Here is a 27,062-nt window from a genome sequence, read left to right on the forward strand (position 1 = left end):
CCACGAGGTCAGGAGATCGAGACCATCCTGGCCAACATGGTAAAACCCTGTCTCTACTAAAATACAAAAAAATTAACCAGGCATGGTGGAACGTGCCTGTAGCCCCAGCTACTAAGGAGGCTAAGGCAGGGGAATCAGTAGAACCCAGAAGACGGAGGTTGCAGTAAGCCGAGATCACATCACTGCACTCCAGCCTGGTGACAGAGCAAGACTCCTGTCTCAAAAAGGCTTGCACCTGTAATCCCAGCACTTTGGGAGGCCGAGGTGGGAGGATCACCTGAGGTAAGGAGTTCGGGACCAGCCTGACCAACATGGAGAAACTCCATCCCTACTAAATATACAAAAAAATTAGCTGGGCATGGTGGTGCATGCCTATTATCCCAGCTATTTGGGAGGCTGAGGCAGGAGAATCACTTGAATCCAGGAGCTGGAGGTTGCAGTGAGCCAAGATTGTGCCACTGCACTCTAGCCTGAGCAACAAGAGCAAAACTCTGTCTCAAAAAAAAAAAAAAAAAAAAAAAAGAAATAAATAAAAGAAAAGAATGTCACATGATAGTATACAATGGAACAGAATTGCCAAATAAGCATGAAAACAAAGAAGATCTACAACATTTATTTTAAAATGTAGGTTATTAATGCAACAACTTTGTTATAGGAAAAATAAAGATGGAAGAGTTTTAGGGGAAGACAATATATACACATAGGGAAGAAACCAAACACTGATATCACATTACATTTCATCTGCCATTTTAAACTTGGGGTTTAAAATAAACAGCCTGGGCATAGAGGCTTATGCCTGTAATCCCAGCACTTTGGGAGGCCGAAGCCAGCGGATCACCTGAGGTCAGGAGTTTGAGACCAGCCTGGCCCACATGGTGAAACCTTGTCTCTACTAAAAATACAAAAATTAGCCAGCCATGGTGGTATGTGCCTGTAGTCCCAGCTACTCAGGAGTATGATGCAGGAGAATCCTTTGAACCCAGGAGGTGGAGGTTGCAGTGAGCTGAGATCATGCCACTGCACTCCAGCCTAGGCAACAGAGCAAGACTCCATCTCAAAATAAATAAATAAAATTAAATAAATAAACTTAAAATATGGTGAGACTTGTTAAAAGATAGAATAGGTTATTAAAGGAAACCAAAGGTTTCTGCTGTGGTTTGAATGTGTCCCCCAAAATTCACATGTTGGAACTTAATCCCCATATAAAACAGTGTTAAGAAGTGGGATCTTAGGCCGGGTGCAGTGGCTCAAGCCTGTAATCCCAGCACTTTGGGAAGCCGAGGCAGGTGTATCACCAGGTCAAGAGATCGAGACCATCCTGGTCAACATGGTGAAACCCTGTCTCTACTAAAAAATCAAAAAAAAATTAGCTGGGCATGGTGGCGTGTGCCTGTAATCCCAGCTACTCAGGAGGCTGAGGCAGGAGAATTGCCTGAACCCAGGAGGCGGAGGTTGCGGTGAGCCGAGATCGCGCCATTGCACTCCAGCCTGGGTAACAAGAGCGAAACTCTGTCTCAAAAAAGAAAAAAGAAAAAAAAAAAAAAAAAAAAGAAGTGGGATCTTTTAAAAGGTGAATAGGTCATGAGGGCTCTGTCCGCATGAATGTATTAATGCTGGTTTCAAGGGAGTGGGTTAGTTATTGCAGGGTGGGTTCTTGATAAAAGGTTATGTTTAGCCACTCTCACTTGTTTTTAAATAATAGAGACAGGGTCTCATGTGTTGTCCAGGCTGGTCTTAAACTCTCAAGCTCAAGTGATCCTCCTGTCTCGACCTCTCAAAGTGCTAGGATTACAGGCATGAGCCACCATGCTCAGCTTGGCCACTTTCTTTTCTTCCTTTTTTTTTTTTTTTTTTTAACTGTCTTATCATTTATTAACTGTTTTTGTATATAATGTTATTAATATACAGCATATATGACAAGCCATATATCAAAATAGTACCATTGAATAACATAATAATTTTAGCATTTTCTTATCTCACCACCAACAGATGTTAAGCCCATCCTTACTAATTTGTACTCCTCACTTGAAAAAGGATGACCATCTACTGGAAGAAACTAGACCAATGTTTTTCTTCAATGAGGCTTTTGAGAGAAACAGAGCCCTCATCTACTACACCCCAGGATCCACCTCTCTCTGCTTCTCGCTTCTCCAGGCTTCCTTATCTTTCGCTGTACAAAATGCTTTTTGGTAGGTTGAAGAAAATAGTTGTTTAGCTCAGGCAATAGAGATAAATGTCCAAAGATAGGGTAAAATTAACTAAACTTTATTTGTCTACCCTTCTTCATGGGACCATGGTTTCTTCCTGTCCAGGCCACTTTCCTTTTGCTCTCTCTTGCATGCTCTTGTGTCCTTCCACCCTTTTACCTTGGGATGATGTAGCAAAAAAAGGCCCTTGACAGATGCAGGTCACTCAGCCTTGAACTTCCCAGCTTCCTAAACTAGAAGAACTAGATCTCTTTTCTAGTTTGTACACAAATTACCCAGTTTCAGGTATTCTGTTATAGCAACACAAAACAGACTAAGACAAGCATCTTCTTGAAATATGTGAGAAAAGATCTGTATCTACTTATGAAAGGATGTAATTCTGTTCAACTCTAAGGGACTTTCTTCTAGGAAGACTCTGATTTTATGACCTAATGACTGTTCCCACTACTATTACCAAAAGTGCTCATGACCATGATAATTACTAAATAGCTACCTGCTGTTTACCACCATGGTGGTGGATACATTACCAACATCACTTAACTTTTGTGGCAATCCTGCCAATTAAGTATTATCATCCTCATTTTAAAAGTTCCAAAATGATGGTTAGAAAAATGAAGTAATGCCGGGCGCGGTGGCTCAAGCTTGTAATCCCAGCACTTTGGGAGGCCGAGGCGGGTGGATCACGAGGTCGAGAGATCGAGACCATCCTGGTCAACATGGTGAAACCCCGTCTCTACTAAAAATACAAAAAATTAGCTGGGCATGGTGGCACATGCCTGTAATCCCAGCTACTCAGGAGGCTGAGGCAGGAGAATTGCCTGAACCCAGGAGGCGGAGGTTGCGGTGAGCCGAGATCGCGCCATTGCACTCCAGCCTGGGTAACAAGAGCGAAACTCCGTCTCAAAAAAAAAAAAAAAAAAAAAAAAAAAGAAAAATGAAGTAATATAGTCCCAAGGTTACTATGGTATAATACAGAATATAATTGGTCTTTGCCCACCATTCCTGGCATAGAGCTTCAAAAATCCTTACAATTTCCTGAGTGCCAAGAGTGTCTTTGTTGAGCTAATGAGGTGATGCATAGTGGCTCCACAGCTAGCTTCGGGCTGCAGACTATCACCAGCAAGATCGAGCATGTGATTAGAGTTGTAACTCTGAGGCTCCTTCTGCATTTCTGTAGTCTTGAGCCCTTTTCTAATTCCCTCACAGAATGCTTAACCTTGAAAACAACTTTCAGTAATCGTTAAAGGCAGATAAAGGAGCATAGCTCCAGCATAAAACCTTAAAAATCTATCTTTAACTTCTAGTATAGTGAAGAGTCTCTGGGTTTTGTTTCCTTTAAGCTTCAGAGAAACCACAAGACACAAATTCTGAAAATACTTTTGTGGTCAAAAGTGTATGCTGGCCAGACGCAGTGGCTCATGCTTATAATCCCAGCACTTGGGGAGTCTGAGGTGGGCAGATCACCTGAGGTCAGGAGTTCGAGGCTGCAAAGAGCTATGATTGCACCACTATACTCCAGCCTGAGTGACACAGCAAAACCCTGTCTCTGTTAAAAAAGAAAGAGAGGCCAGGCGTGGTGGCTCACACCTGTACTTCTCAGCACTTTGGGAGGCCAAGGTGGGTGGTTCACCTGAGGTCAGACGTTTGAGACCAGCCTGACCAACATGGCAAAACCCCATCTCTACTAAAAATACAAAAAATAGCCAGGCATGGTGGCAGCACCTGTAATCCTAGCTACTTGGGAGACTGAGGTAGGAGAATCACTTGAATCCAGGAGGCAGAGGTAAGCCAAGATCATGCCACTGCATGCCAGCCTAGGCGAGAGAGCAAGACTCCACCTCAAAAAAAAAAAAAAAAAAAAAGTGTATGCTGCAACTATTCTCAGCCCAAAAGAGTTTTCTTTCTTTCTTTTTTTTTTTTTTTTTGAGATGGCGTCTTGCTTTGTCACCCAGGTTGGAGTGTAATGGTGCAATCTTGGCTTACTGCAACCTTAGCCTCCTGGGTTCAGGCAATTCTCCTGCCTCAGCCTCCCAAGTAGCTGGGATTACAGGCATGTGCCACCATGCCCAGCTACTTTTTGTACTTTTAGTAGAGACAGGGTTTCACCATATTGGCCAGGCTAGTCTCAAACTTCTGACCTCTAGTGATCCACCTACCTCAGCTTCCCAAAGTGTTTCGATTACAGGCGTGAGCCACTGCACCCAGTCCAAAAAGAGCTTTCTAAGTACCAACACAGAAAAGCAATCTCATGGGATCCAAGTAGTAAGACTATGCTTTTTACTATAGCTTACGTAAAACCTTTTTTTTTTTTTTTTTAATTTTTTATTTTTTTAGAGGGAGTCTCACTCTTGCCCAGGATGGAGTGCAGTGGCATGATCTCGGCTCACTGCAACTTCTGCCTCCCAGGTATTCTCTGCCTCAGCCTCCTGAGTAGCTAGGATTACAGGTACCTGCCATCATGCCTGCCTACTTTTTTTAGTAGAGACGGGGTTTCATCATCTTGGCCAGGCTGGTCTTGAACTCTTGACCTTGTGATCCACCGGCCTCAGCCTCCCAAAGTGCTGGGATTACAGGTGTAAGCCACCATGCCTGGCCCTATGCAAAAGCTTTCTAAGTGTTTATTTCAACCTATGGAGTTTCCTTTCAGAGAAACAAAAAGGGATTGCCCAAATTTAATCTTCCTTTCCTAGGATGCATGTGAATTATATTGTTTATAAATGCTAAAAGTTTTTGTTTTTAATTATCTGAATCTCTTATATGGAAATGCTGCAAGTTTCTAGATTCATCTGTGTTATATTTTTATTTCTTACCTGGCCTGTTAGTGGCTGCCATAATAAAAACCTGCTGGCGTGTTTCCAGACCATCCATCTCTGTAAGTAGCTGATTCACCACTCGGACACTTGCTCCTATCTAAAAACAAATATATCTGGTTCCATCAGCTCTCAATACAAAGAAAAAAAAAAAAAAAACCCATTTCCTTCCCCATAAAAATAATACATTTGCCAACTCAAAAGAGATAACAATGATTATTTTCTGAGGAATCACTATATGCAGACACTGTGCAAAATGTGTTCTCATGTGGACCTCCCCAGAAATCCTATTATTATCCACAGTCTAAATGAGGAAACTGAGGCTTAGAGGGGTTATTGTCCAAGTTCTCACCACTAGATAAAGGAAGAGATGAAACTCAACATCAGGCCAAGTGGATCCCAAGGTCTGATGTTTTTGAGTTACTCAAAGATCTAACTGTCACAATAAAGTTCCTTTGGGGCAAATCTACAGCTAGCTTTTGTTTTTTTTTTGGTAGAGATAGGGTCTTGTTACGCTGCCCAGGCTGGTCTTGAACTCCTGGCCTCAAGCAATCCTCCTGCCTCAGCAGCCCAAAGTGCTAGGATTATAGGTGTGAGCCACTGCACCCCACCTAGACTAAGCTTTTGAACCCCAAATTTCCTAGTATATCAGGTATTCTAGATCTCATTTTATTTTATTTTTAAAGCCAGTCAAATTTAACAGTGGGGGTTTGCTTATCAACTTTGGCGAGACTTTCTTTTTTTGAGGCAGGGTTTTACTGTGTAGCCCCGGCTAGAGTGCAGTGGTATGATCTCAGCTCACTACAGCATTGACCTCCTGGGCTCAAGCAATTCTCCCACCTCAGCTTCCTGAATAGGCTGGGACTACTGGTGCATGCCACCATGCTTGGCTAATTTTCATATTTTTTCTAGAGATCCTCTTGCTATATTGCCCAGGCTAGTCTCAAACTCCTGAGCTCAAGCGATCCTTCTGCCTCGGCCTCCCAAAGTGCTGGGATTACAGGCTTGTGCCACCACACCTGGACGACACTAATGTTAATAAGTTCTGATAAGCCATCACCATCAGACCAGCCAGGTGTTCCAGATCTTTTTAGTGCACTACATACAAAAATATCTGGGACACTGAGGCATTTTCTCTCTTCCTTGAAGCAAATAATATAAAGTACACCTACCTCAGCAAGATCTAAGGGAAAGGAGAGATTCAGGGAATGGTAACTAGAGGATAAAGCACTCAGATACAGAAACAATAACGTTTTAAATGAAGAAAATGAGAAAAGCGGTGCTGTGTTTTTGGTCATTAATTGCTTTTCTTCAGCATAAGTTTTATGTACAGAGGTTATAATGGGCTTACTTCATTGATTTCCTTTTCCTTCTTTTCTTCCTTCCTTCCTTTCTCTCTCTCTCTCTCTCTTTTTGACACAATGGTCTCATTCTGTTACCCAGGCTGGAAGTGCAGTGGTAAGATCTTGGCTCACTGCAACCTCTACCTCCCAGGCTCAAACAATACTTCCTCAGCCTCTGAAGTGGCTGGGACTATAGGTATGGGCCAGCACATCTGGCTAATTTTTGTATCATCATTATTATTTTTTATTTTTGGTAGAGACAGGGTTTCACCATGTTACCCACTCGTCTTAAACTCCTGGACTCAAGCAATCCGCCCACCTTGGCTGCCCAAACTGCTGGGATTATAGGTATGAGCTACCGTGCCCAGCTGACTCTACTGATTTCTCCAGATAAAAAATATTTGGTGTTAGGCCGGGCGCGGTGGCTCAAGCCTGTAATCCCAGCACTTTGGGAGGCCGAGGCGGGTGGATCACGAGGTCGAGAGATCGAGACCATCCTGGTCAACATGGTGAAACCCCGTCTCTACTAAAAATACAAAAAATTAGCTGGGCATGGCGGCACGTGCCTGTAATCCCAGCTACTCAGGAGGCTGAGGCAGGAGAATTGCCTGAACCCAGGAGGCGGAGGTTGCAGTGAGCCGAGATCGCGCCATTGCACTCCAGCCTGGGTAACAAGAGCGAAACTCCGTCTCAAAAAAAAAAAAAAAAAAAAAAAAAAAAAAAAAAATTTGGTGTCCCTTATTATCACTACTTGGGAACATAATACTAACAGAATCGCAATCCATACTCAAAAATATAATTTCAAATTACTGAAGACAGTCAACCTCATGGTAATCAGGGATATGTATATTAAAATGTAATATGATTTGCCAATAAAACTGACAAAAAATAAAAAGACGGGTATAATCCATTGTTGATAGGAAATGGTTATTTTCACAAATTGTTGGTGGGCACATGTAACACCGTTTTTGTGAAGGATGATATAGCATTATCTTTCAAAATCTAATATGTATCAATCTTCGATCCTGGTTTCCACTTCCAAAATTGTATCTCCATAGTCCCACCACAGGTGCATACAAATACGTGATACAAGTTCAGTAGAGTTCTGTTTGTAAGAGAAACAAGTGAAATAATCTAAACATCCAAAACACGAGAATTACTAAGTAAACTCTGCTGTATCCAGACTGAGGATTATACAATATATTAAGTTATTACATACATGAGAAAGTCATCAAGACAGAATGACTACATTTATATAAAAAACAAAAGCCTAGGTCCAGGCATGGTGCAATTCCAGTACTTTAGGAGGCTGAGGCAGGAGGATCAATTGAGGACAGACATTCAAGACAAGTCTGGGCAACATAGTAAGATCCCATCTCTAATAACAAAAACTTAGCTAGGTGTGGTGATACACACCTGCACTCCTAGCCACTCAGGCAGCTGAGGAGGGATCACTGCTTGAGCCCAGGAGCTCAAGGCCTCAGGCAGTGAGCTACAATCACACCACTGCACTCGAGCCTGGGTGACAGAGTGAGACTATTTCAAAAATAAACAAATAAATAAATAAAAACAAATGTAAATAGAATGTTTTTAGAATTTGCTTTAGGTCCCCTTGAGCTTTGCCTGCCCTGAGCTCCTCTGCTTCTGGTGGCCAGAACGGAGGGGTAGAGCAGTCCTCGGCGGCCCAGGAGATGGGCAGTGGGTGGTTGTGCCTGGCCGGCGAGGCACAGGCCAAAAAAAAAAAAAAGAATCTGCTTTAGGTGAAAATGTTATTAAACCAAACCATAGCCAGGAGGAGTGGCTCACGTCTGTAATCCCAGAACTTTGGGAGGCTGAGGTGGATGGGTAACCTGAGGTCAGGAGTTCGAGATCAGCCTAGCCAACATGGTAAAACCCTGTCTCTACTAAAATACAAAATTAGCCAGGTGTGGTGGCAAACGCCTGTAGTGCCAGCTACTTGGAAGACTGAGACAGGAGAATCATTTGAACCTGAGAGGCAGAGGCTGCAGTGGGCCAAAATCATGCCATTGCACTCCAGCCTAGGTGACAGAGCAAGACTCTGTCTCAAGAAAGGAAAAAAAAAAAAAGAAAAGAAAACCATATATATCAGAGTATAGAAATACATGGCAATAGGGCGGGCATGACAGCTCAAGCATGTAATCCCAGCACTTTGGGAGGCCAAGGCCAGTGGATTACATGAGATCAGGAGTTCAAGACTAGCCTGGCAACATGGTGAAACCCCATTTGTACTGAAAATACAAATATTAGCTAGGCGTGGTGACAGGAGCCTGTAATCCCAGCTACTCAGGAGGCTGAGGCAGGAAAATTGCTTGAACCCAGGGGGCAGAGGTTGCAGTGAGCTGAGATAGCACCACGGCACTCTGGCCTGGATGACAGAGCAAGATTCTGTCTCAAAAAAAATGTATGACAGTAGACATCCAAGAAACAGATAAGGCTGCTCTGCCTATGGAGTAGCCTTTCTTTATTCCTTAAAAAAAAAAGAGAGATAAGCCAGAAGTGAGACATGTACTTCATACGGCTATAGACTTGAGGGCAACAGCTGACAATGAACCTCTCCAAATTTAGATTTATCAGCTGACAGTGGAGAGCTGCAAACCAATGAAGGGGCTGTGGACAAATAAAGGGTTTATTCATGGCAGAAGAGACAGGAATAAAAAGGAAAGGAATAAAATCCAGAGCATGTCGTGCCCTAAACAGATATCAAAGTGCCGTGTTTTGCTCTATAGCCCGCAGTAGACTTTGGAATATGACTGGGGAACCTGGGAAGGGTCTCTGACTCAGTCACTGACATCACTATCAAAGATAAGCCTGTAATAAGAATTTTCTGTGATGGTATCAATAACTACTGGATGAGGAAACAAAACCACTATAATGTGAGTCATATTTATTTATTTATTTATATCAGTCAGCTTTTTTTTGTGACTTTTGGATATTTTTGGAGATTTTTAGCAAAATGAGGCAGGTAATAAATGTTTTAAGACCTAAGAAAACACATGCGCGTGCGCGCGCGCGCACACACACACACACACACACACACACACAACCTATTTGAAAGTAAATCACAAAAGATTTATTTCCCAGGTTTCAGAAATGTAACCACTCTCTCAGTCATCTTACAAGAAGTGTACTTATAAAATGATAGTTGCTATCTCCTTCAAAAAGGTTTATACACACACACACACAGTTTATGTTATGCTTCACTAAGCTTCAAATTCTTATATAATGGAACTCCTAGTAACAACTGTTTCTGGTACTCTGTATTGAAATCTCTAAGGACTGTGACTCAGTGTGGCTGACTCAAGTGGTATTCAAGGCAGATCAATTTTATATCTTAATGGGTGTTGGCTCTTTTTTTTTAATCTCCTTCATTTTTTTTTTTTTTTTTTTTTTTTGAGACGGAGTTTCGCTCTTGTTACCCAGGCTGGAGTGCAATGGCGCGATCTCGGCTCACCGCAACCTCCACCTCCTGGGTTCAGGCAATTCTCCTGCCTCAGCCTCCTGAGTAGCTGGGATTACAGGCACGCACCACCATGCCCAGCTAATTTTTTGTATTTTTAGTAGAGACGGGGTTTCACCACGAGACCAGGATGGTCTCGATCTCTTGACCTCGTGATCCACCCGCCTCGGCCTCCCAAAGTGCTGGGATTACAAGCTTGAGCCACCGCGCCCGGCCGTAATCTCCTTCATTTTAATGTCCTCACTTTAACAGAAAAGGTATTGGGTCTTAACGTTAATAACCTGACCCTATTTTGAGTGCATGATGTCTTAAATTGCATTTTTTCTTGTCTCACGAACCCATTTAACTCAAGAATATTGTAGGATTACAAGATCATAAATAAAGCAAGCTATTTAAAACTAACATCATTTCCATACTCACCTACTCATCTGTGTAAATTAGGATGACCTACAGATTGTGCAACCAAAATAATATACAGGAAAAAAACGGACGCAGAGGCAGATACAGAATACAACTGCTATCTCTAAGTTGTGATTTCAAATTACCAGGTATCTTCATTAAGTGTCTCAGTGTTCCCAAGGGATGCAAGAAATACCTGGCTTGGAACTTAAAAAAGGTTTACTGTGCTAAAAGAATCTGTAAACCACTAATCCATGATACTTACCTCTCGGTCTGATCTTCGAGGACATAAAGCATCCACTTCATCAAAGAATATGACACAGGGTGCTGAGTTCTTGGCTCGTTGAAAAATTTGTCGTACAGCACGTTCACTCTCACCAACGTACTAAACATATATAGGAAGTAAATAAAATGTCAACAGTTCAAAATCTGGGGTTTGGATCAAATGATAGTAAAACTAGTTTTAAGTGACATAAAATTAGTTTTCTGTGTCAAAGTCCAAAAAGTATCAGTATAAACCATATAGAATTGCTGATATTTAACCATTTTTGACCTATAATAGCCAATGGCATATAGTTCAACTTAATAAAACTGGCTACTATTTAAGCCTATTATAAATTTCCTTATTCATAAAATAAAGACTTAAGTGAAATGTAAGGTCTTCTCTAGCTAAAAAAAAAAAAAAAAAAAAAAATCGCCAAATTTCAAGTGTATTTTAGAACTAAGCTTTTGGTTTTGTTTTGTTTTTCTTTCTTTTTTTTTTTTTGGCCAGAGTTCTTTTGGCTATAGAACTAACCTTGTAAGCCTTGTGCATATAAAATATCCAGCAGTAATTTTCATTATTCAACAGTATTTTACGTGCACACAAGTCAAATTACTGTTCTGTTTTGTTATTCCTACACAAGTCATCTTACTAAATAAAGGAAGAGCTATTTTGTCATACAACATCAGAGGAGGCAAAGTGAGCCAACTAAGCATTTAACAGGTTTCATAATGGTTTACTCTATGTTGAAATCTAAACAAAATATAAAACATTAAGATCAGTCAAGAAATATAGCAATTCACAAGCAACTATAACATTAGGACTAAGTAGGTAAGTAAGCCTCCAGAGTAGCTGGGATTACAGGCGTGCCACCACTACCACCTGGCTAATTTTTGCATTTTTAGTAGAGACGGGGTTTCACCTTGTTGGTCAGGCTGGTCTCTAAGTCCTGACCTCAAATAATCCACCCCCCTCAGTCTCCCAAAGTGCTGGGATTACAGGCATGAGCCACCGTGCCTGGCTTACAGTGCCAACTATTTCATATCAGCTATGCTATTTAATGAGTATATGGCCACAACAAATAATCAAGGCAAATACTACACCACAGATGACAGTGATTAAAGTGTTATTTTTTCATGTGACTAGAACTTTCCTTCCCTTACATCCTTTTGGTCCTTTTCTTTGAACTTTTGCTCATTCTGCTTCCCTTACTTGAACTGCTTTCCAACCTACCTCCAAATATTTCTTCTTGCATTCTGAAAGATCCTCATTAATCATTCTAACCATTACTTTCTTCTTTGCTCTTAAAGTACTCTGTACTATAATAACATTTGAGCTCTTCTACTTCACTATATTATGTTACAAAGCCCTTGGAAAGCAGGAGTCCTATTCAGATTTTTCTCTCATAACATCCTGCACAGTGTACAAATATAGCACACAGTGCACAAATATAATAAACAGTGTAAAAATATAGTAGACTTTCCTGGAAAATCTAATTCAACAAAAACTATATTTGTAATGCTGAAGCAAAATAGTACTCTTGTAAAAGAAAAGATATCAGGGGCTGGGAGACATAAAGTTTCAGATAGGAACAGAAGAGAACAATCAATACTGTTGGCAAAGTGACTTTGGAAATGGCAAACCAGGCAGCTAGGTAAAAGGAAATTTATTTTAGGGAAAGGCAAACCTAAAGTTTCAACAAGGACAGATTAAAACCTATTTAATCTTAACAAGGCAACAGTGATTAAACAAAAGTAAATAAAAGAAAAGCCTATCTTGGCCTTTATTTGAAACATACAAAATTTCAAGTAAAGATTCTATGTTTATTATCTCAAAATCTTTACTGGCCATCAAATTTTCAATCATTTTAGTCTGGCTTTTGCAAAGATCGTTATTAAACATATTTTCCCTACAACCACTAATGACCTTCTAATTACCAAATCCCAAGTCCCACTCTCAGTATCTTTTATGCTGGTCATACTGACAAGGTTGAAAAACTCATCTCCCCTTGGTTTTCAGGCTTAGAAAATCTGGGGTGTCCTCCATCTAATGACCAATCACTTTCAGTCTCCTTTGCTAGAACTTGCTTCTTTTTCCTTGTTGGAATCTTCCAGGGTTCTGTTAGAGGCCCTTAATGTAACTGTTCTTTTACTTAATAAACATATCCTACCAGACTGAACCCATTCCCATGGTTTTAGGTACCACTTAGATGATAATGACTTCCAAATCTCTTCAGAGCCTCAGATTCACATTTCCTTTTGCCTGCTGGATGTCTCCAGATGGCTCTTTAATCTAAAATGCCCTAGAGTGAACTCACTTCTCAATCCCAAGATGCCCATATTCCTCATCAGATCATCTAATTTTTTTTTTTTTTTTGAGATGGAGTCTCACTCTGTTGCCCAGGCTGGGGTGCAGTGGTGCGATCTCGCTCACTATAACCTCCACCTCCCGAGTTCCAGTGATCCTCCTGCCTAAGCCTCCTTAGTAGCTGGGATTATAGGCACACACCACCACATCCAGCTAATTTTATACTATGGAGAGTTTATAAGGAGAGTTCCAAACTTATAACTAAAGTAGATGTAAGTTATAAACCTCAAATGTACCCATTGCTGACCTTCAATTATCGTCAATTCATGACCAACCTTGCTTCATCTATATTCCTATCCACTTTTTTGCCCTTATTTTATTTTATTTATTTTTATTTTTATTTATTTATTTATTTTTTGAGACGGAGTTTCGCTCTTGTTACCCAGGCTGGAGTGCAATGGCACGATCTCGGCTCACCGCAACCTCCGCCTCCTGGGTTCAGGCAATTCTGCCTCAGACCCCTGAGTAGCTGGGACTACAGGCACACGCCACCATGCCCAGCTAATTTTTCTTTTGTATTTTTAGTAGAGACGGGGTTTCACCATGTTGACCAGGATGGTCTCTATCTCTTGACCTCGTGATCCACCCGTCTCAGCCTCCCAAAGTGCTGGGATTACAGGTTTGAGCCACCGCGCCCAGCCCTTCCCCTTATTTTATTGAGGAAAATCCTAGGTATTATCTTTTATTTGTAAATATTTTTGTATCTCTAAAATATGATGATTTTAATATGTCATTATCACACTTAAAAATTAGTATTTCTTTAATATCAAACATCTATTAAGCACTTGTATTTCCAATTATCTCATAAACCTCATATTTTAAAAAATTACATTATTATTATTATTATTATTTTTTGAGACGGAGTCATGCTCTGTCACCAGGCTGGAGTGTAGTGGCGCAATCTCACTGCAACCTCCAACCCCTGGGTTCAAGCAATTCTTCCGCCTCAGCCTCCCGAGTAGCTGAGACCACAGTTGCGTGTCACCACACCTGGCTAATTTTTGTATTTTTAGTAGAGACGGGGTTTCACCATGTTGGCCAGGATGGTCACTATCTCTTGACCTCGAGATCCACCCCCCTGCCTCCCAAAGTGCTGGGATTACAGGCATGAGCCACCACGCCCAGCATAAATTTTTTTTTTTTGGTAGAGACAGGGTCTTGTTACATTGGTCTGTCTTAAACTCCTGACTTCAGGTGATCCTCCTGCTTCAGCCTCCCAAATTGCTAGGGATTACAGGTGTCAGTCACTGTGCCTGGCCTCATACTTTTGAAACATATAAAATAATACTATATATTGTTTAGGGATAAACATATAAATATAGAAAGTAAATATAGAAAGAAGTGCATGGAACTAACATGCAACAAATTCAGTCTAGTAGTAAGTTCCATGGGAGAGAGAATAGAGAACATCACGCGGGAGGATTTGCAAGAAGCTTTAAGTGTATTTATTTTTTTAAAGCTGGGTGGTAGATACATAGGGGTATATTATATTACACGTTGTAATTCCTTATATGTGGAAATATTTCATAATAAAATTTTTATTAATTGCAATCTTTAAAAATATGTTACACTTGGCCGGGCGTGGTGGCTCGCATTTGTAATCCAAGCACTTTGGAGGCCAAGGCGGGCAGATCACCTGAGGTTGGGAGTTCAAGACCAGCCTGATCAACATGGTGAAAGCCCATCTTAAAAAAAAAAAAAGAAAGAAAAAAAAGAAACTATGTTATATTCTTGCTTTAAAGCCTCTATTAGTTCTCTGATATTTTCAAGTTAACATCCAAACTCTAGCTTGGTATAAAGGCCCTTCAATGTCTGGCTATAACCTTCTTTTCCAATCCCAGTTCCTACAAATGCCCTCTGCTTCAAGGTTCATATCTAATTCCACATCTGCTAGAAAGTCAAAATGAAGTACAAAAAAGTTAAGAGGTATGTAAAAAGCCTGTAGGACATACTTAAGTATAACTCTCTTATTTTAGGGAGAAAGTAATACACAATAGGAAAGATTTAAACATTGGGATAGAGATAAATTTTAAAAACCTTCTAAAACAAATGTTACCCTCATTTCTTCTTTGTTGGAATATTTCACAGAATGGCATTTTTACATTTCATAGAGAGGAACAAGAAATAAGAAATTCAGCATCTTAAATTTGGATATAAATTGCTTAAATGGAGAAGGAAGATACAGCACTTGATTGACTTCTATCTCCAGAATTATTTTTATTTGTTAATACAGAACTCATCTGAGCCACACAACAACAGGATAAAAAGTAGATCAGGAATCAGACAATCCAGGTGGAAATATTGGCTCTATTGCTTCTAGTTGTGGTAAAAGCTCAGAAGTTAATAGACTTAATTGAGAAAGCATTTATACACACAAAGTAGCAGAGGAGAGCAAAGCTCACCCTCCTCACTCCTACAGCACTGATTTTAAATATCAAAATACCACAACTGCTCAAGATCTGAGAACATTTTACCCCACAATTTGCATGACCATTATTCTTTCTAATCTAAAATAATGTCTCATGCTCAATAACTTACCATGTTTAGTAATTCGGGGCCCTTGACAGATATAAAATTTAGTCCAGACTCATTTGCAACAGCCTAGTAAGAGGAAACAAGACACGAATAAGGCAAATACACGGTAAGATAATAATAACAATAATGATGTGTGACAATGCAAGGACTTTTTGTGGTCTTAAGTCTGTGTCTCCCTTTTTATATTAATAGTTACCTCTTTCTTATTAGTGGCTCACGCCTATAATCCCAACACTTTGGGAGGCCGAGGTGGGTGGATCACCTGAGGTCAGGAGTTCGAGACCAGCCTGACCAACATGGTGAAACCCCATCTCTACTAAAAATACAAAAATTAGCTGAGTGTGGTGGCATGAGCCTACAGTCTCAGCTGCCTGGGAGGCTGAGACAGAAGAACTGCTTGTACCCAGGAGGCAGAGGTTGCAGTGAGCCCAGACTGCACCACTGCACTCCAGCCTGGGTGACAGAGCAAGATTCTGTCTCAAAGAAAAAAAAAAAAAAAGGCCGGGCGCAGTGGCTCACGTCTATAATCCCAGCACTTTGGGAGGCCGAGGCAGGTGGATCACGAGGTCAAGAGATCGAGATCATCCTGGTTAACATGGTGAAACCCCATCTCTACTAAAAATACAAAAAATTAGCTGGGCATGGTGGCGCATGCCTGTAATCCCAGCTACTCAGGAGGCTAAGGCAGGAGAATTGCCTGAACCCAGGAGACGGAGGTTGCGGTGAGCCGAGATCGTGCCATTGCACTCCAGCCTGGGTAACAAGAGTGAAACTCCGTCTCAAAAAAAAAAAAAAAAAAAAGATAAGGGAAAAGACAAATAAATGAGAAAGGGGGAATGGATAAAGGGAAAATCAAAGGAAATGTTAACCTACAACTTTTAAAAAAAAATTTCACATTTAATTTTTTTTTTTAGACAGAGTCTTGCCGTTTCCCAGGCTGGAGTGCAGTAGTGAGGCCACAGCACACTGCAATCTAAACATCCCAGGTTCAGGCAATCTTCTCACCTCAGCCTTCCGAGAAGCCAGGACTATAGGAGTATGCCACCACACTCAGCTAATTTTTGTATTTTTTTGGTAGAGGCAGGGTTTTGTCACATTGCCCAGGTTGAACCCTATGACTTTCTAAGAATTACTAAGGCTACAAATCAAATGGAAATGACACAAATATTTATGTGAACATTTGTTTACATACACATGCTTATGTAAATACATTTACAGTCCTAGTTTGGCATTCCAGTGAAATACTAGTCTCTGTACTCAAGAAATACCTCATGGGATGAAAGTAATCATTCATTCGTTTACAAATGAAAAATTAAAGACATCAGTATCAGGCTGTATAGTTGTATGTGTAGAAGAGTCTAAGAATTACAATCTGAATGCAGAGGTGAAACCTGAATAAAATCAATCAGAACTTCAAAATAATCAGGGAGGAGTTCTTTCCTACTCTTAGAACCTGGTATCTGAGCTCCCGATCTGTTCCACTTATTCCACAGCATCACCACTTGAATTATACAAGCATTTCAAACCTATCACTTTCAAAATTGGACTTCTGATTCTTACTATCCCAACCCTCTCCAACCCCTAACCTCTGCCTCCCAGGATCAAGCAATTCTCCCAGGTCAGCCTCCCAAGTTGCTGGGACTACAGGTGCACACCACCATGCCAGGCTGATTTTTGTACTCTTTGTAGTGATGATATTTTGCCATGTTGCTCAAGCTGGTCTTGAACTCATAAGCTCAGTCATCTGCCCACTTTGGCCTCCCAAAGTTCTGGCATTACAGGCATGAGCCACCATGGCCCGGCCTCTGTTCTCCTTTCACTCTTGCTTTCTTCCAATCCATTTTCCATATAACAGTCAGAAGACTCTTTGAAAAATGCAAATGGCATGAGCACCACTCACTACAACCTCTGCCTCCCGGGTCCCACTTCAAGCTATTCTCCTGCCTCAGCCTCCCTAGTAGCTGAGATCACAGGTATGCGCCACTACGCCCAGCTAATTTTTTTATTTTTAGTAAAGACGGGGTTTCACCATGTTGGCCATGCTGGTCTCAAACTCCTGACCTCAGGTGGTCCACCCGCCTCAGCTTCCCAAAGTGCTGGGATTATAGGTGTGAGTCACTGCATCCCACCCAATTTTATTGTTTTACGTTCACTTATTTACTGTTGGCCTCTTGCAGATAGTAAATTCCATTACAGTATGTATCTTGTTCACTAATTTATCCCTAGCACTTCAATTTCTGGCAAAGAATCTTGTGCTTAGTGTCACGAGCTCTGTTTCCATGCTATATACTAGTTCTAGATGAGTAAATGATTTCTACTATATTCTTTTCAGTTTCATTCTTATCCATCAACAGTTTTCAGCTTGTTGGTTCCAGTAACTTCATGCCCTGACTTTATGCTAGTTACATACTTAGTATGTGCAGGTGCCAAGAAAAATTGTTATTATTTTGTTATCCTGAGTAACAAAACAATCAAGATCAGCCAAATACCTAATTTTATATGCAACTCTAGGTCTCTAGGTTCTGACCTACAACTTGTCCCTTAACTTTATTCTAGGTCACACCTTGCACCTGCCATTCAAGGACATTTCTATTTCTGGATTCTTGGGTAGGTAGCACCCCTTGGAGAACCTGATGAAAGTTGTTGCGAACACTCTTCCCCAGAAACAATGCATATATACACAATACATTGCCTGGGTTCATAGATCCAGTGAAACTGTGAAGTCCATCCATGCAGTCCTAGGTAAGAGTCCCTGCTCCCACAGATCAGATAAAAGAAACCTGACTAAACACAGTGGTCCTTAATTGTTGGCAGTTTAGTAGCAGGGAGAAGAGGAGAAATGTGCATCTATGATGTTTTAGTACTATATGTGCTTTTTAAGTTATCCAAGCTACCTCCTTTCTGCTGTGAACAGGACTACTCAAAGGCAGATGTAACTAATTAATAAACACTCTAAGGCCGGGAGCAGTGGCTCAAGCCTGTAATCCCAGCACTTTGGGAGGTCGAGGCAGGTGGATCACGAGGTCAAGAGATAGAGACCGTCCTGGTCAACATGGTGAAACCCCGTCTCTACTAAAAACACAAAAAATTAGCGGGGCATGGTGGCACGTGCCTGTAATCCCAGCTACTCAGGAGGCTGGGGCAGGAGAATTGCCTGAATCCAGGAGGCGGAGGTTGCGGTGAGCCGAGATCGCGCCATGGCACTCCAGCCTGGGTTACAAGAGCGAAACTCCGTCTCAAAAAAAAATAAATAAACACTCTAAGAACACATGAAAGGGAACTGCATTGACCTGGAGAATTCACACAACAGCATGCAGAACCTTCTTTCCAGATATAGCTTTCCAAAACTATTGTGAAAAAAATGTAGATCAATGACTATGTTGTTCTCTCCTACCTCCATACCCAGCTCCCTGAAAGCAATGCCTTGTAAGAGTACTGAAAGCATTAAACAAGGAAAACCAGTAATATAAATAAAAGTAAGTTTTACACATAGCACTACGGATATTTGACATTTACTGAGTAGTTACAATTTGGTTGCTATGGTACTTGTTGAAAATGTTATTAATTTTAATTTCTTAGAAGTAATCAAAAATATTTTGAAAAGTTGGTAAGGATGAAGCACTTATGAATGTAATATTATACAGACATTAAAAATGATGGATATGCTGTAACAGGATGTTTTAGAACAGATTTTAAAAAAAGAAGAAAAAAAATGATGGATAACATACTTTACATATAGGGAAGAGAGTTCTAATAAGCCTGATTCCAATGGGGGGAAAAAAAAATCACAAAAAGAGTCTACAGCCATACCACCCTAAATGCATCTGATCTTGGAAGCAAAGCAGAGTCGGGCCTGGTTAGTACTTGGATGGGAGACCGCCTGGGAATACTGGGTGATGTAGACTTCAAAAAAAAAAACAACAAAAAAAAACACCACACACAAAAAGACAGAAATTTGCCCACATAAAAATAAAACAAACAAAAAAAAGCTCAAGGTGTCAAACACGGTTAATAAAATTAAATACTCAATATAAACTGATCGACATTTATAAATAACAAATCTTAATATATAAAGTGATTATAAATAAGAAAGAAAACCACATGTATGCCATTAGAAAAACAGGAAAGGATATGAATAGACAATTCACAAGAAAAATAAACTTTTTGTTTTTTAGGCAGAGTCTCTGTTACGAGGCTGGAGTGCAGTGGTGCTATCGCAGCTCCCTGCAACCTCAGCCTTTTGGATTCAAGTGATTCTCCTGTCTCAGCTTACCAGATAGCTGGGATTACAGGCAGCCGTCACCACACCCAGCTAATTTTTGCATTTTTAGTAGAGACAGGGTTTCACCATGTTGGCCAGGATGGCCTTGATCTCCTGACCTTGTGATCTCCCTGCCTTGGCCTCCCTAAGTGCTGGGATTACAGGCGTGAGCCACCGTGCCCAGCCTAAACATTTTTTTTTTTGAGACAGAGTTTCACTCTGTCAACCAGGCTAGTGTGCAGTGGTGTGATCTTGGCTCACTGCAACCTCTGCCTCCTGGGTTCAAGCAATTCTTGTGCCTCAGCCTCCCGAGTAGCTAGGATTACAGGCATGCACCATCACACCTGGCTAATTTTTGTAATTTACTTTGGTAGAGACCAGGGTTTCACCATGTTGCCCAGGCTGGTCTCAAAATCCTGTGCTCAAGTGATCCACTGCCTCGGCCTCCCAAAGCACTGGAATTCCAGACATAAGCCACTACGCCTGGCCAAAAAAAATTAGTAATATTTAAAATGCGACTTAAACTATAAGCTGGCATTTTTATCTATTAAATTGTCCACTATTAAAAGTTACTTTCATGGCCATCACTAGTTTAGGGTGTGGGGAAAATGGATACTCATACCCTATTTATACAAAGGTAAAAACTGGTGAAAACCTTTAGGAAGGCACTTTAATATGGCTCAAAAGTTTTAAAAACATACATTCCTTTGACTGGAATATTATTTAGAAATGTATTCTAATATAATTATTAAAGGTACAAAAATGTAAGTGCAAAACCATTTAGAGTCGTGTTGTTTCAATATGGGATCACTTCCATTAAATAGAACATCTGTCTTTATGGTAGAGTTTTATGCAGGTTTTAAAAATATTGATATGTAGAAAAAGAAAAAATATTGATATGTATCAATATATATTGATGTGAAGATGTTCAGGAAGTATGGCTAAGTGAGAAAAATATGTCTAAAAAGCTTATATTTGTAAAAATGCATGTAAAAGTTAGATATTACTTTGATATGTATGCACAGAAAAATATCTGAGGGATTGACAATGAAATGAAACAATGGTTAGTAGCAGGTAGTAGTGACAGAATTATATACAATGCTTTTCCTTTTTGCTTATTATTATTTTCTATTATGAAAAAACAATTTTAGAAAACAATTATAAGAAATATAGAGGAAAATATTTAAGTTGTAAACAATAACAGTACCAAAGCAGGAAACCAAGTCAGGTAAGAACTAAAACTATGGACTACTACTCACTAGAATGCCAAAATATAATACACAGAAAGTATAATAATTGTTATGTTAAAATTGATGGGATTACGGTTGATCTAAACATTTTTCTTTCTTTCTTTCTTTCTTTTTTTTTTTTTTTGAGACAGTCTTGCTCTGTCGCCCAGACTGGAGTGCAATGGCACCATCTTGGCTCACTGCAACCTCTGCCTCCCAGGTTCAAGCAATTCTGCCTCAGCCTGCCGAGTAGCTGGGACTACAGGCACACCACCATGCCCAGCTAATTTTTTGTGTTTTTGTAGAGACAGGGTTTCACTATGTTAGCCAGGATGGTATTGATCTCCTCACCTCATGATCTGCCCTCCTTGGCCCCCCGAAGTGCTGGGAATACAGGCCTGAGCCACTGCGCTTGGCCAATCTAAACATTTTTCAATCATGTGCCTTTGTAATTTACAAAAGTAGGAAACTTTCATGAAGAAAGTTGTCACTTTTGCTAAAATGAACTTCTAATAAAAATCATGCATAAGATTTATCTCACTATAATATTTAAAGTTAAATTCATATTATCCATCTGATAGTAACAAATTACATGCAATTGAATTCATATCATACCTTCGCCAGCAGAGTCTTCCCACAGCCAGGAGGACCAGCAAGGAGGACCCCAGCCGGAGTCACCAAGCCAAGAGCTTTGAACTGGTCTGGGTTGCGTACTGGTGCCTGGAAAGAATAATATCGGAACAGATATGGGAATCCACTACATGTCCACTTTATACTGCAGGTTCATATTAACTCTAGATATATATTTTCTCTTTTTTTTTAGTCTCCTTCTGTCACCCAGGCTGGAGTACAGGGGTGCTATCTCAGCTCACTGCAACTTCTGCCTCCTGGGTTCAAGCAAACCTCCCATCTCAGTGTCCTGAGCAAGTAGGACTACTGGCACATGCCACCATGCCCAGCTAATTTTTGTATTTTTGGTAGAGACAGGATTTCACTACGTTGGCCAGGCTAGTCTTGAACTCCTGACCTCAGGTGATCCACTTGCCTCAGCCTCCCAAAGTGCTGGGATTACAGGCATAAGCCACTGCGTGCGGCCTCTCAGACATATTTTCAACATGACTGTGAGGCCTGAAGATGTAAACAGTACCTGGTTTACCTGTTCATGCTCTGTGGTGATAAAAAGAAAAGTCCTTGAGCTTGAGGAATTTATACTTAAACATAGCATCTAAGAACAGTTTAGACATAACAATATAGTATTTCAACAAAGATTTTTTGGAAAACCATTTAAATTTATATGCTATAAAATGTTTAGGCAATGGTCTCTGAAATGAGATGCAGCAGTAACTTTCGCATAGCTAAAAGCCAAAGATCTGTTCACTATTAATTCCAGAGTATTTTTTCCTTCAGTAGTACATACCTCTAAGTCCATCATATTTCAATTAATGAACCATGAATGGTTAGTAGAAAAGTAAAGTAAATAAAAATTGGCCAGGCATGGTGGCTCATGCCTGTAATCCTAGCACTTCGGGAGGCTGAGGTGGGCAGATTGCCTGAGCTCAGGACTTCAAGACGAGCCTGGGCAACATGGTGAAACCCCATCTCTACTAATACAAAAAATTAGCTGAGCGTGGCAGTGTGCACCTGTAATCCCAGCTACTCAGGTGGCTGAGGCAGGAGAACTGCCTGAACCCAGGAGGCGGAGGTTGCGGTGAGCCGAGACCGTGCCATTGCACTCCAGCCTGGGTAACAAGAGCGAAACTCTGTCTCAAAAAAAAAAAAAAAAAAGCGTATTTCAAAATAGCTAGAAGGAAAAAGTATATTTCAAAATAGCTAGAAGAAAAAAAGTATAATGTTCCCAACACAAAGAAAACACAAACATTTGAGGCGACAAACATCCCAGTTACTCTGACTTCGTCATTACCCATTTAATACATGTATCAAAATACCATATGTACCCCCAAAATATTTACAACTATGATACATCAATTTTAAAAAGTGAGCAAATAAATTGGATCTCAAACAAAAGAAAAACTGTGGGGGCACTTGAAAAAAGTGTTCTATTCAAGTCAGTTTAGACACAGTAACTATACTCAAGTCAGTTTAGACACAGAACGTAGTACACATGCATGGAGCTTTATCTCTGGTCCTTAATCCATGACATGCCAATAATATTTGGGAGCTGATATACCTACCAATATTGCCATGGTGAGCTCCTCTCTAATGTCTTCCAGGGCACCAATATCTGCCCATGTCACATTAGGGACAGTGACAAAGCCTTCCCTTTTGGCAGAGGGTTGGACTGAGGATAGAGCAACAATGAAATCATTCAGTTCAATGCACAGTCCTTGCATCTGCTCCTCTGAGAGGGGATCTTGGTCTCTTAGCAACCCCAGCAGCCTTTGTAATTCATCCTTGAAGGGAATAATTGAGGGGGAAAAAAATAAAAAGCCACCACAACAGTTATTGACAGTTACATTTTCTACTTGTTAAAATTTCTACCACAGTATTTCTGTAATCTAGCCTGAACTTCTATGTATTTCAATAATTTTCTCTCTAACATGAGACATGTTCATTTTACTCTAAAGGAGTAAAATGCTCTGGTCAAGTAAAGATACACCAATTATAATTATAATTAAATATATAAGAATGATTTCTACATACTATTTTTAGGGCTAAGTATAGCAAATATAAGCAGTTGGCAAATATTCATTTCAGCAACCATGATATTTCCCATGTTTCATTTATAAATATTCAATGAAATTCATCAGCTGAATTCTGATGAAATTAAAACAAAGTTATGCTGGAGGTAGTATAATTCATTAATATGGTTCCTTGATGGTTTACCAATTAAGTAGAGGCAAGGCAATTTTCTTATTACTATCAAATCTTAAACTTTTAAGGCAGATTTCTTGCATTGTGAAGAACATGAAAAGACAATTCTAAAAAACAGGTAACCAATTAATTCAATTTGTAAAATATTAATTTATATGCAATTTTTTAAATGAAATCTGATGGTTTTATATTCCATGCAATATTATAAAATAAATGAGTTTGTTATATTTTACGGAAGTAATTGCAGTTTCAAATGACTAAGAAAAAAACAAATTATCTGAGAACAAAAGATCTGTATTTAAGCTCCTGCTCTATAAAGTAGAGGTTGTATGGCCTTGGGCAAATTACAACCTCTCTCTTAAGCTTAGGGCCTTTGATTATAAAATGGGGAAAATAATGGTATTTATATAAGGTCACGGGGATCAAATTATACAACACAGAAGCCAACTGTGCAAGCTATAAAATGCTATATATAATTGACTTTTCAATTCTCACAAAACTAAAAAATTTCATACTGATCTTAGACTGATAAATGTTCCCTCTCATTCACAAAACTGTCCTCCAGAGCTATCTGCAACTAAGACCTGGATATTGTTGTGTCAACAGACCATCATAATCTACCTAACCAAAAGCTAACCAGCAGATATAATTAAATGCCAATGTCAAAACAGGGGTTGACAATCTTTTTGTGTAAAGGACTAGCTCGTAAACACTGTAGACTTTGTGGACCACGGTCTCTGCTGCAGACTCCTGTGTGAATTCTGCCGTGAAATGAAAGCAGAAACAGACAAGTATACAAATGAACATGGCTGTGTTCCAACATAACTTTACAAAAACAGGTGGTGGGTGGGTAGGCCACAGTCTGCCAACCCCATTCCAGAATTTCATAATCATTACTGTAAAATAAATTTATTCAGAATAAACTAAACATAAAATAACTCGAATTTTTGAAATTATACACATTGTGGGTATAACCAATAATTATTTTAAAGACTGAATGACAATAAAACAGGAAATAATAAACCTCAACTATATTGACCCTTGCTTCAATGTAAGATAACACGAAGAACATTAAAAGGACAATTTAAGGTGCCTTTAGAGAAAACACCTGTGTTTCAGAAGTAGGCTCAGTTCCCAGCCTTTCCTCCTGGACTCCTTTAGATGGCAAATCTTCAATTTCAGGATCTTTTTTCTGCTGTTCCTGTAGCTTCATTAAGACTCTATTGACTGCACACATTGCTGCCTCTCGGCACAGTGCCATCAGATCAGCACCAACAAAGCCTGGAGTCAGGTGTGCTAAGTGACAGAAATCAAAAGCTTGAGGAAGCTTCAGTTTTCTGCACAATGTTTGAAGTATTCTGTAGAAAAGACAGAGAAAAAAATTTCAGATTCCTAATCTAATACTAAAAACAAGTCACCAAATATATTTACTTGAAGTCCTTCACCTCTGCCAATGGTATTAAAATGGATACTATATAAGATCAAATAGTCTATTCACTCAACAAATGCTAAGTCATTATTACATGTCCCATCTTATTCCAGAAAGGATCATGGTAAATATCTGCTTTGTTAGGAACCATACTAAGTACTGTGAGGAATACATAAAATTTTATTTATTTATGTGTTTATTTTTTTCTTTTTTTTCTTTTTTTTTTTAAGAGATGGGGTTTCACCATGTTAGCCAGAATGGTCTTGGATCTCCTGACCTGGTGATCCGCCCACCTCGGCCTCCCAAAGTGCTGGAATTACAGGCCTGAGCCACCATGTCCAGCCATAGAATTTAAAAAATATATATTTTGCCTTTAAGTATTTACAACATTACAGGGGAAATGAGATAAATAACTTATGAGCGTACTTTTAGAGTAGATTAAATGGATATCTACCAGAAATAAAAGCCCCCGCATTGACGCAAACCATTAATTCTCTTCATCATTGAAAATTATCTTGCCATATACTTCCCATTTTATATTAGGACAGTTACTTCTCCAACTTTATCTTTACATTGTTCATCCCCTGTACTACATATGTGAAAACTTTTGTTCAACCTAACTGGCAACATGGTATCTATAAAAATCTGGCCGGGTGCACTGGCTCACGCCTGTAATCCTAGCACTTTGGGAGGCTGAGGTGGGTGGATCACCTGAGGTCAGGAGTTAAAGACCAGCCTGGCCATCATGGTGAAAGCCCATCTTAAAAAAAAATAGCCGGGCGTGGTGGCTCAAGCCTGTAATCCCAGCACTTTGGGAGGCTGAGGCAGGAGGATCACGAGGTCAAGAGATCAAAACCATCCTGGTCAACATGGTGAAACCCTGTCTCTACTAAAAATACAAAACATTAGCTGGGCATGGTGGCGCGTGCCTTTAGTCCCAGCTACTCAGGAGGCTGAGGCAGGAGAATTGCTTGAACCCAGGAGGCGGAGGTTGCAGTGAGCCGAGATCGTGCCATTGCACTCCAGCCTGGGTAACAAGTGCAAAACTCCGTCTCAATAAATAGATAAATAAATAAATAAATAAATAAAATAAAAATAAAAATAAAAATAAATAAATAAAAATCTGGACTTCTAGATAACTGCTATTAAAGGAATACCTTGAACAATTTCTGATAAGACCTACCAAATTAAAACTTAAAAGCAGTAAAAATATTCAGTATGAGGCCAGATGTGGTAGCTCATAGCAACAATCCCAGCACTTTGGGAGGCTGAGGCAGGCAGATCACCTGACGTCAACAGTTTGAGATCAGCCTGGCCAACCAGGCAAAAGCCCATCTCAACTAAACATACAAAAATTATCTGGGCATGGTGGCGGGCACTTGTAATCCCAGATACATGAGAGGCAGAGGTTGCCGTGAGCCAAGATTGTGCCACTGCATTCCAGCCTGGGTGACAGAGCAGGATTCCATCTGGGAAAAATAAAAAAAAAAGATATTCAGGATGAAAGGTCTGAAGCCAAACTGCAAAAGTTTGAATACCAGCTCTATTATCCTTTGTAATCTGGGACAGTTACTTAATCTTTGTGCTTCAGTTTCTTCATTTAGTAAATCTATACTACAGCAGCACTTATTCAGAGGGTTATTGCTACAAATGAATACATGCAAAGTACATAAAACAGTGGCTGATCCATAGTTACTGCCCAATAAATGTTAATTTTTATTTACATATTTTGATATTATAAACTAACTTGGACAAGAAAAACGTATTTTGAAATTAATAAATTTGTAAAGAACACTAATATTTTCAAATGTCAAGCTAATAAAGAATAAATGATAGAAAAATCATTTGGGATCATGTAAGTGAGTGAGCAGAACAGAAGCAGATAAACATTACTGACAATTTTTTTTAAA

The 27,062-nt window shown here is 39.9% G+C and overlaps 1 protein-coding gene and 1 pseudogene across 5 annotated transcripts in view; one reads left to right on the forward strand and one right to left on the reverse strand.

The window, feature by feature from the left end:
• NVL (nuclear VCP like) overlaps window positions 1-27,062 on the reverse strand; it is a 104,918-nt gene that overhangs the window by 37,718 nt on the left and 40,138 nt on the right. For 4 of the 5 annotated variants that reach the window (XR_745172.3, XM_003930311.4, XM_010340908.3 and 1 more), the window contains 6 exons: window positions 24,832-25,081; window positions 23,084-23,302; window positions 21,507-21,611; window positions 15,405-15,467; window positions 10,503-10,622; window positions 5,018-5,117 (listed from right to left, as the gene is read on the reverse strand). Coding sequence is in view for 4 of the 5 variants with exons in the window: in XM_003930311.4 (XP_003930360.3) it covers window positions 5,018-5,117; window positions 10,503-10,622; window positions 15,405-15,467; window positions 21,507-21,611; window positions 23,084-23,302; window positions 24,832-25,081 (857 nt within the window). In the remaining variant the exon portion in view is untranslated. The remainder of the gene's footprint in view (window positions 1-5,017; window positions 5,118-10,502; window positions 10,623-15,404; window positions 15,468-21,506; window positions 21,612-23,083; window positions 23,303-24,831; window positions 25,082-27,062) is intronic. The other variant, XM_074385244.1, reaches the window with a different exon arrangement.
• On the forward strand, window positions 19,198-19,306 carry LOC120362088 (5S ribosomal RNA; annotated as a pseudogene).

The sequence above is a fragment of the Saimiri boliviensis genome, chromosome 14 (genome assembly GCF_048565385.1).
Source record: "Saimiri boliviensis isolate mSaiBol1 chromosome 14, mSaiBol1.pri, whole genome shotgun sequence".
NCBI classification, from domain to species: Eukaryota; Metazoa; Chordata; class Mammalia; order Primates; family Cebidae; genus Saimiri; species Saimiri boliviensis.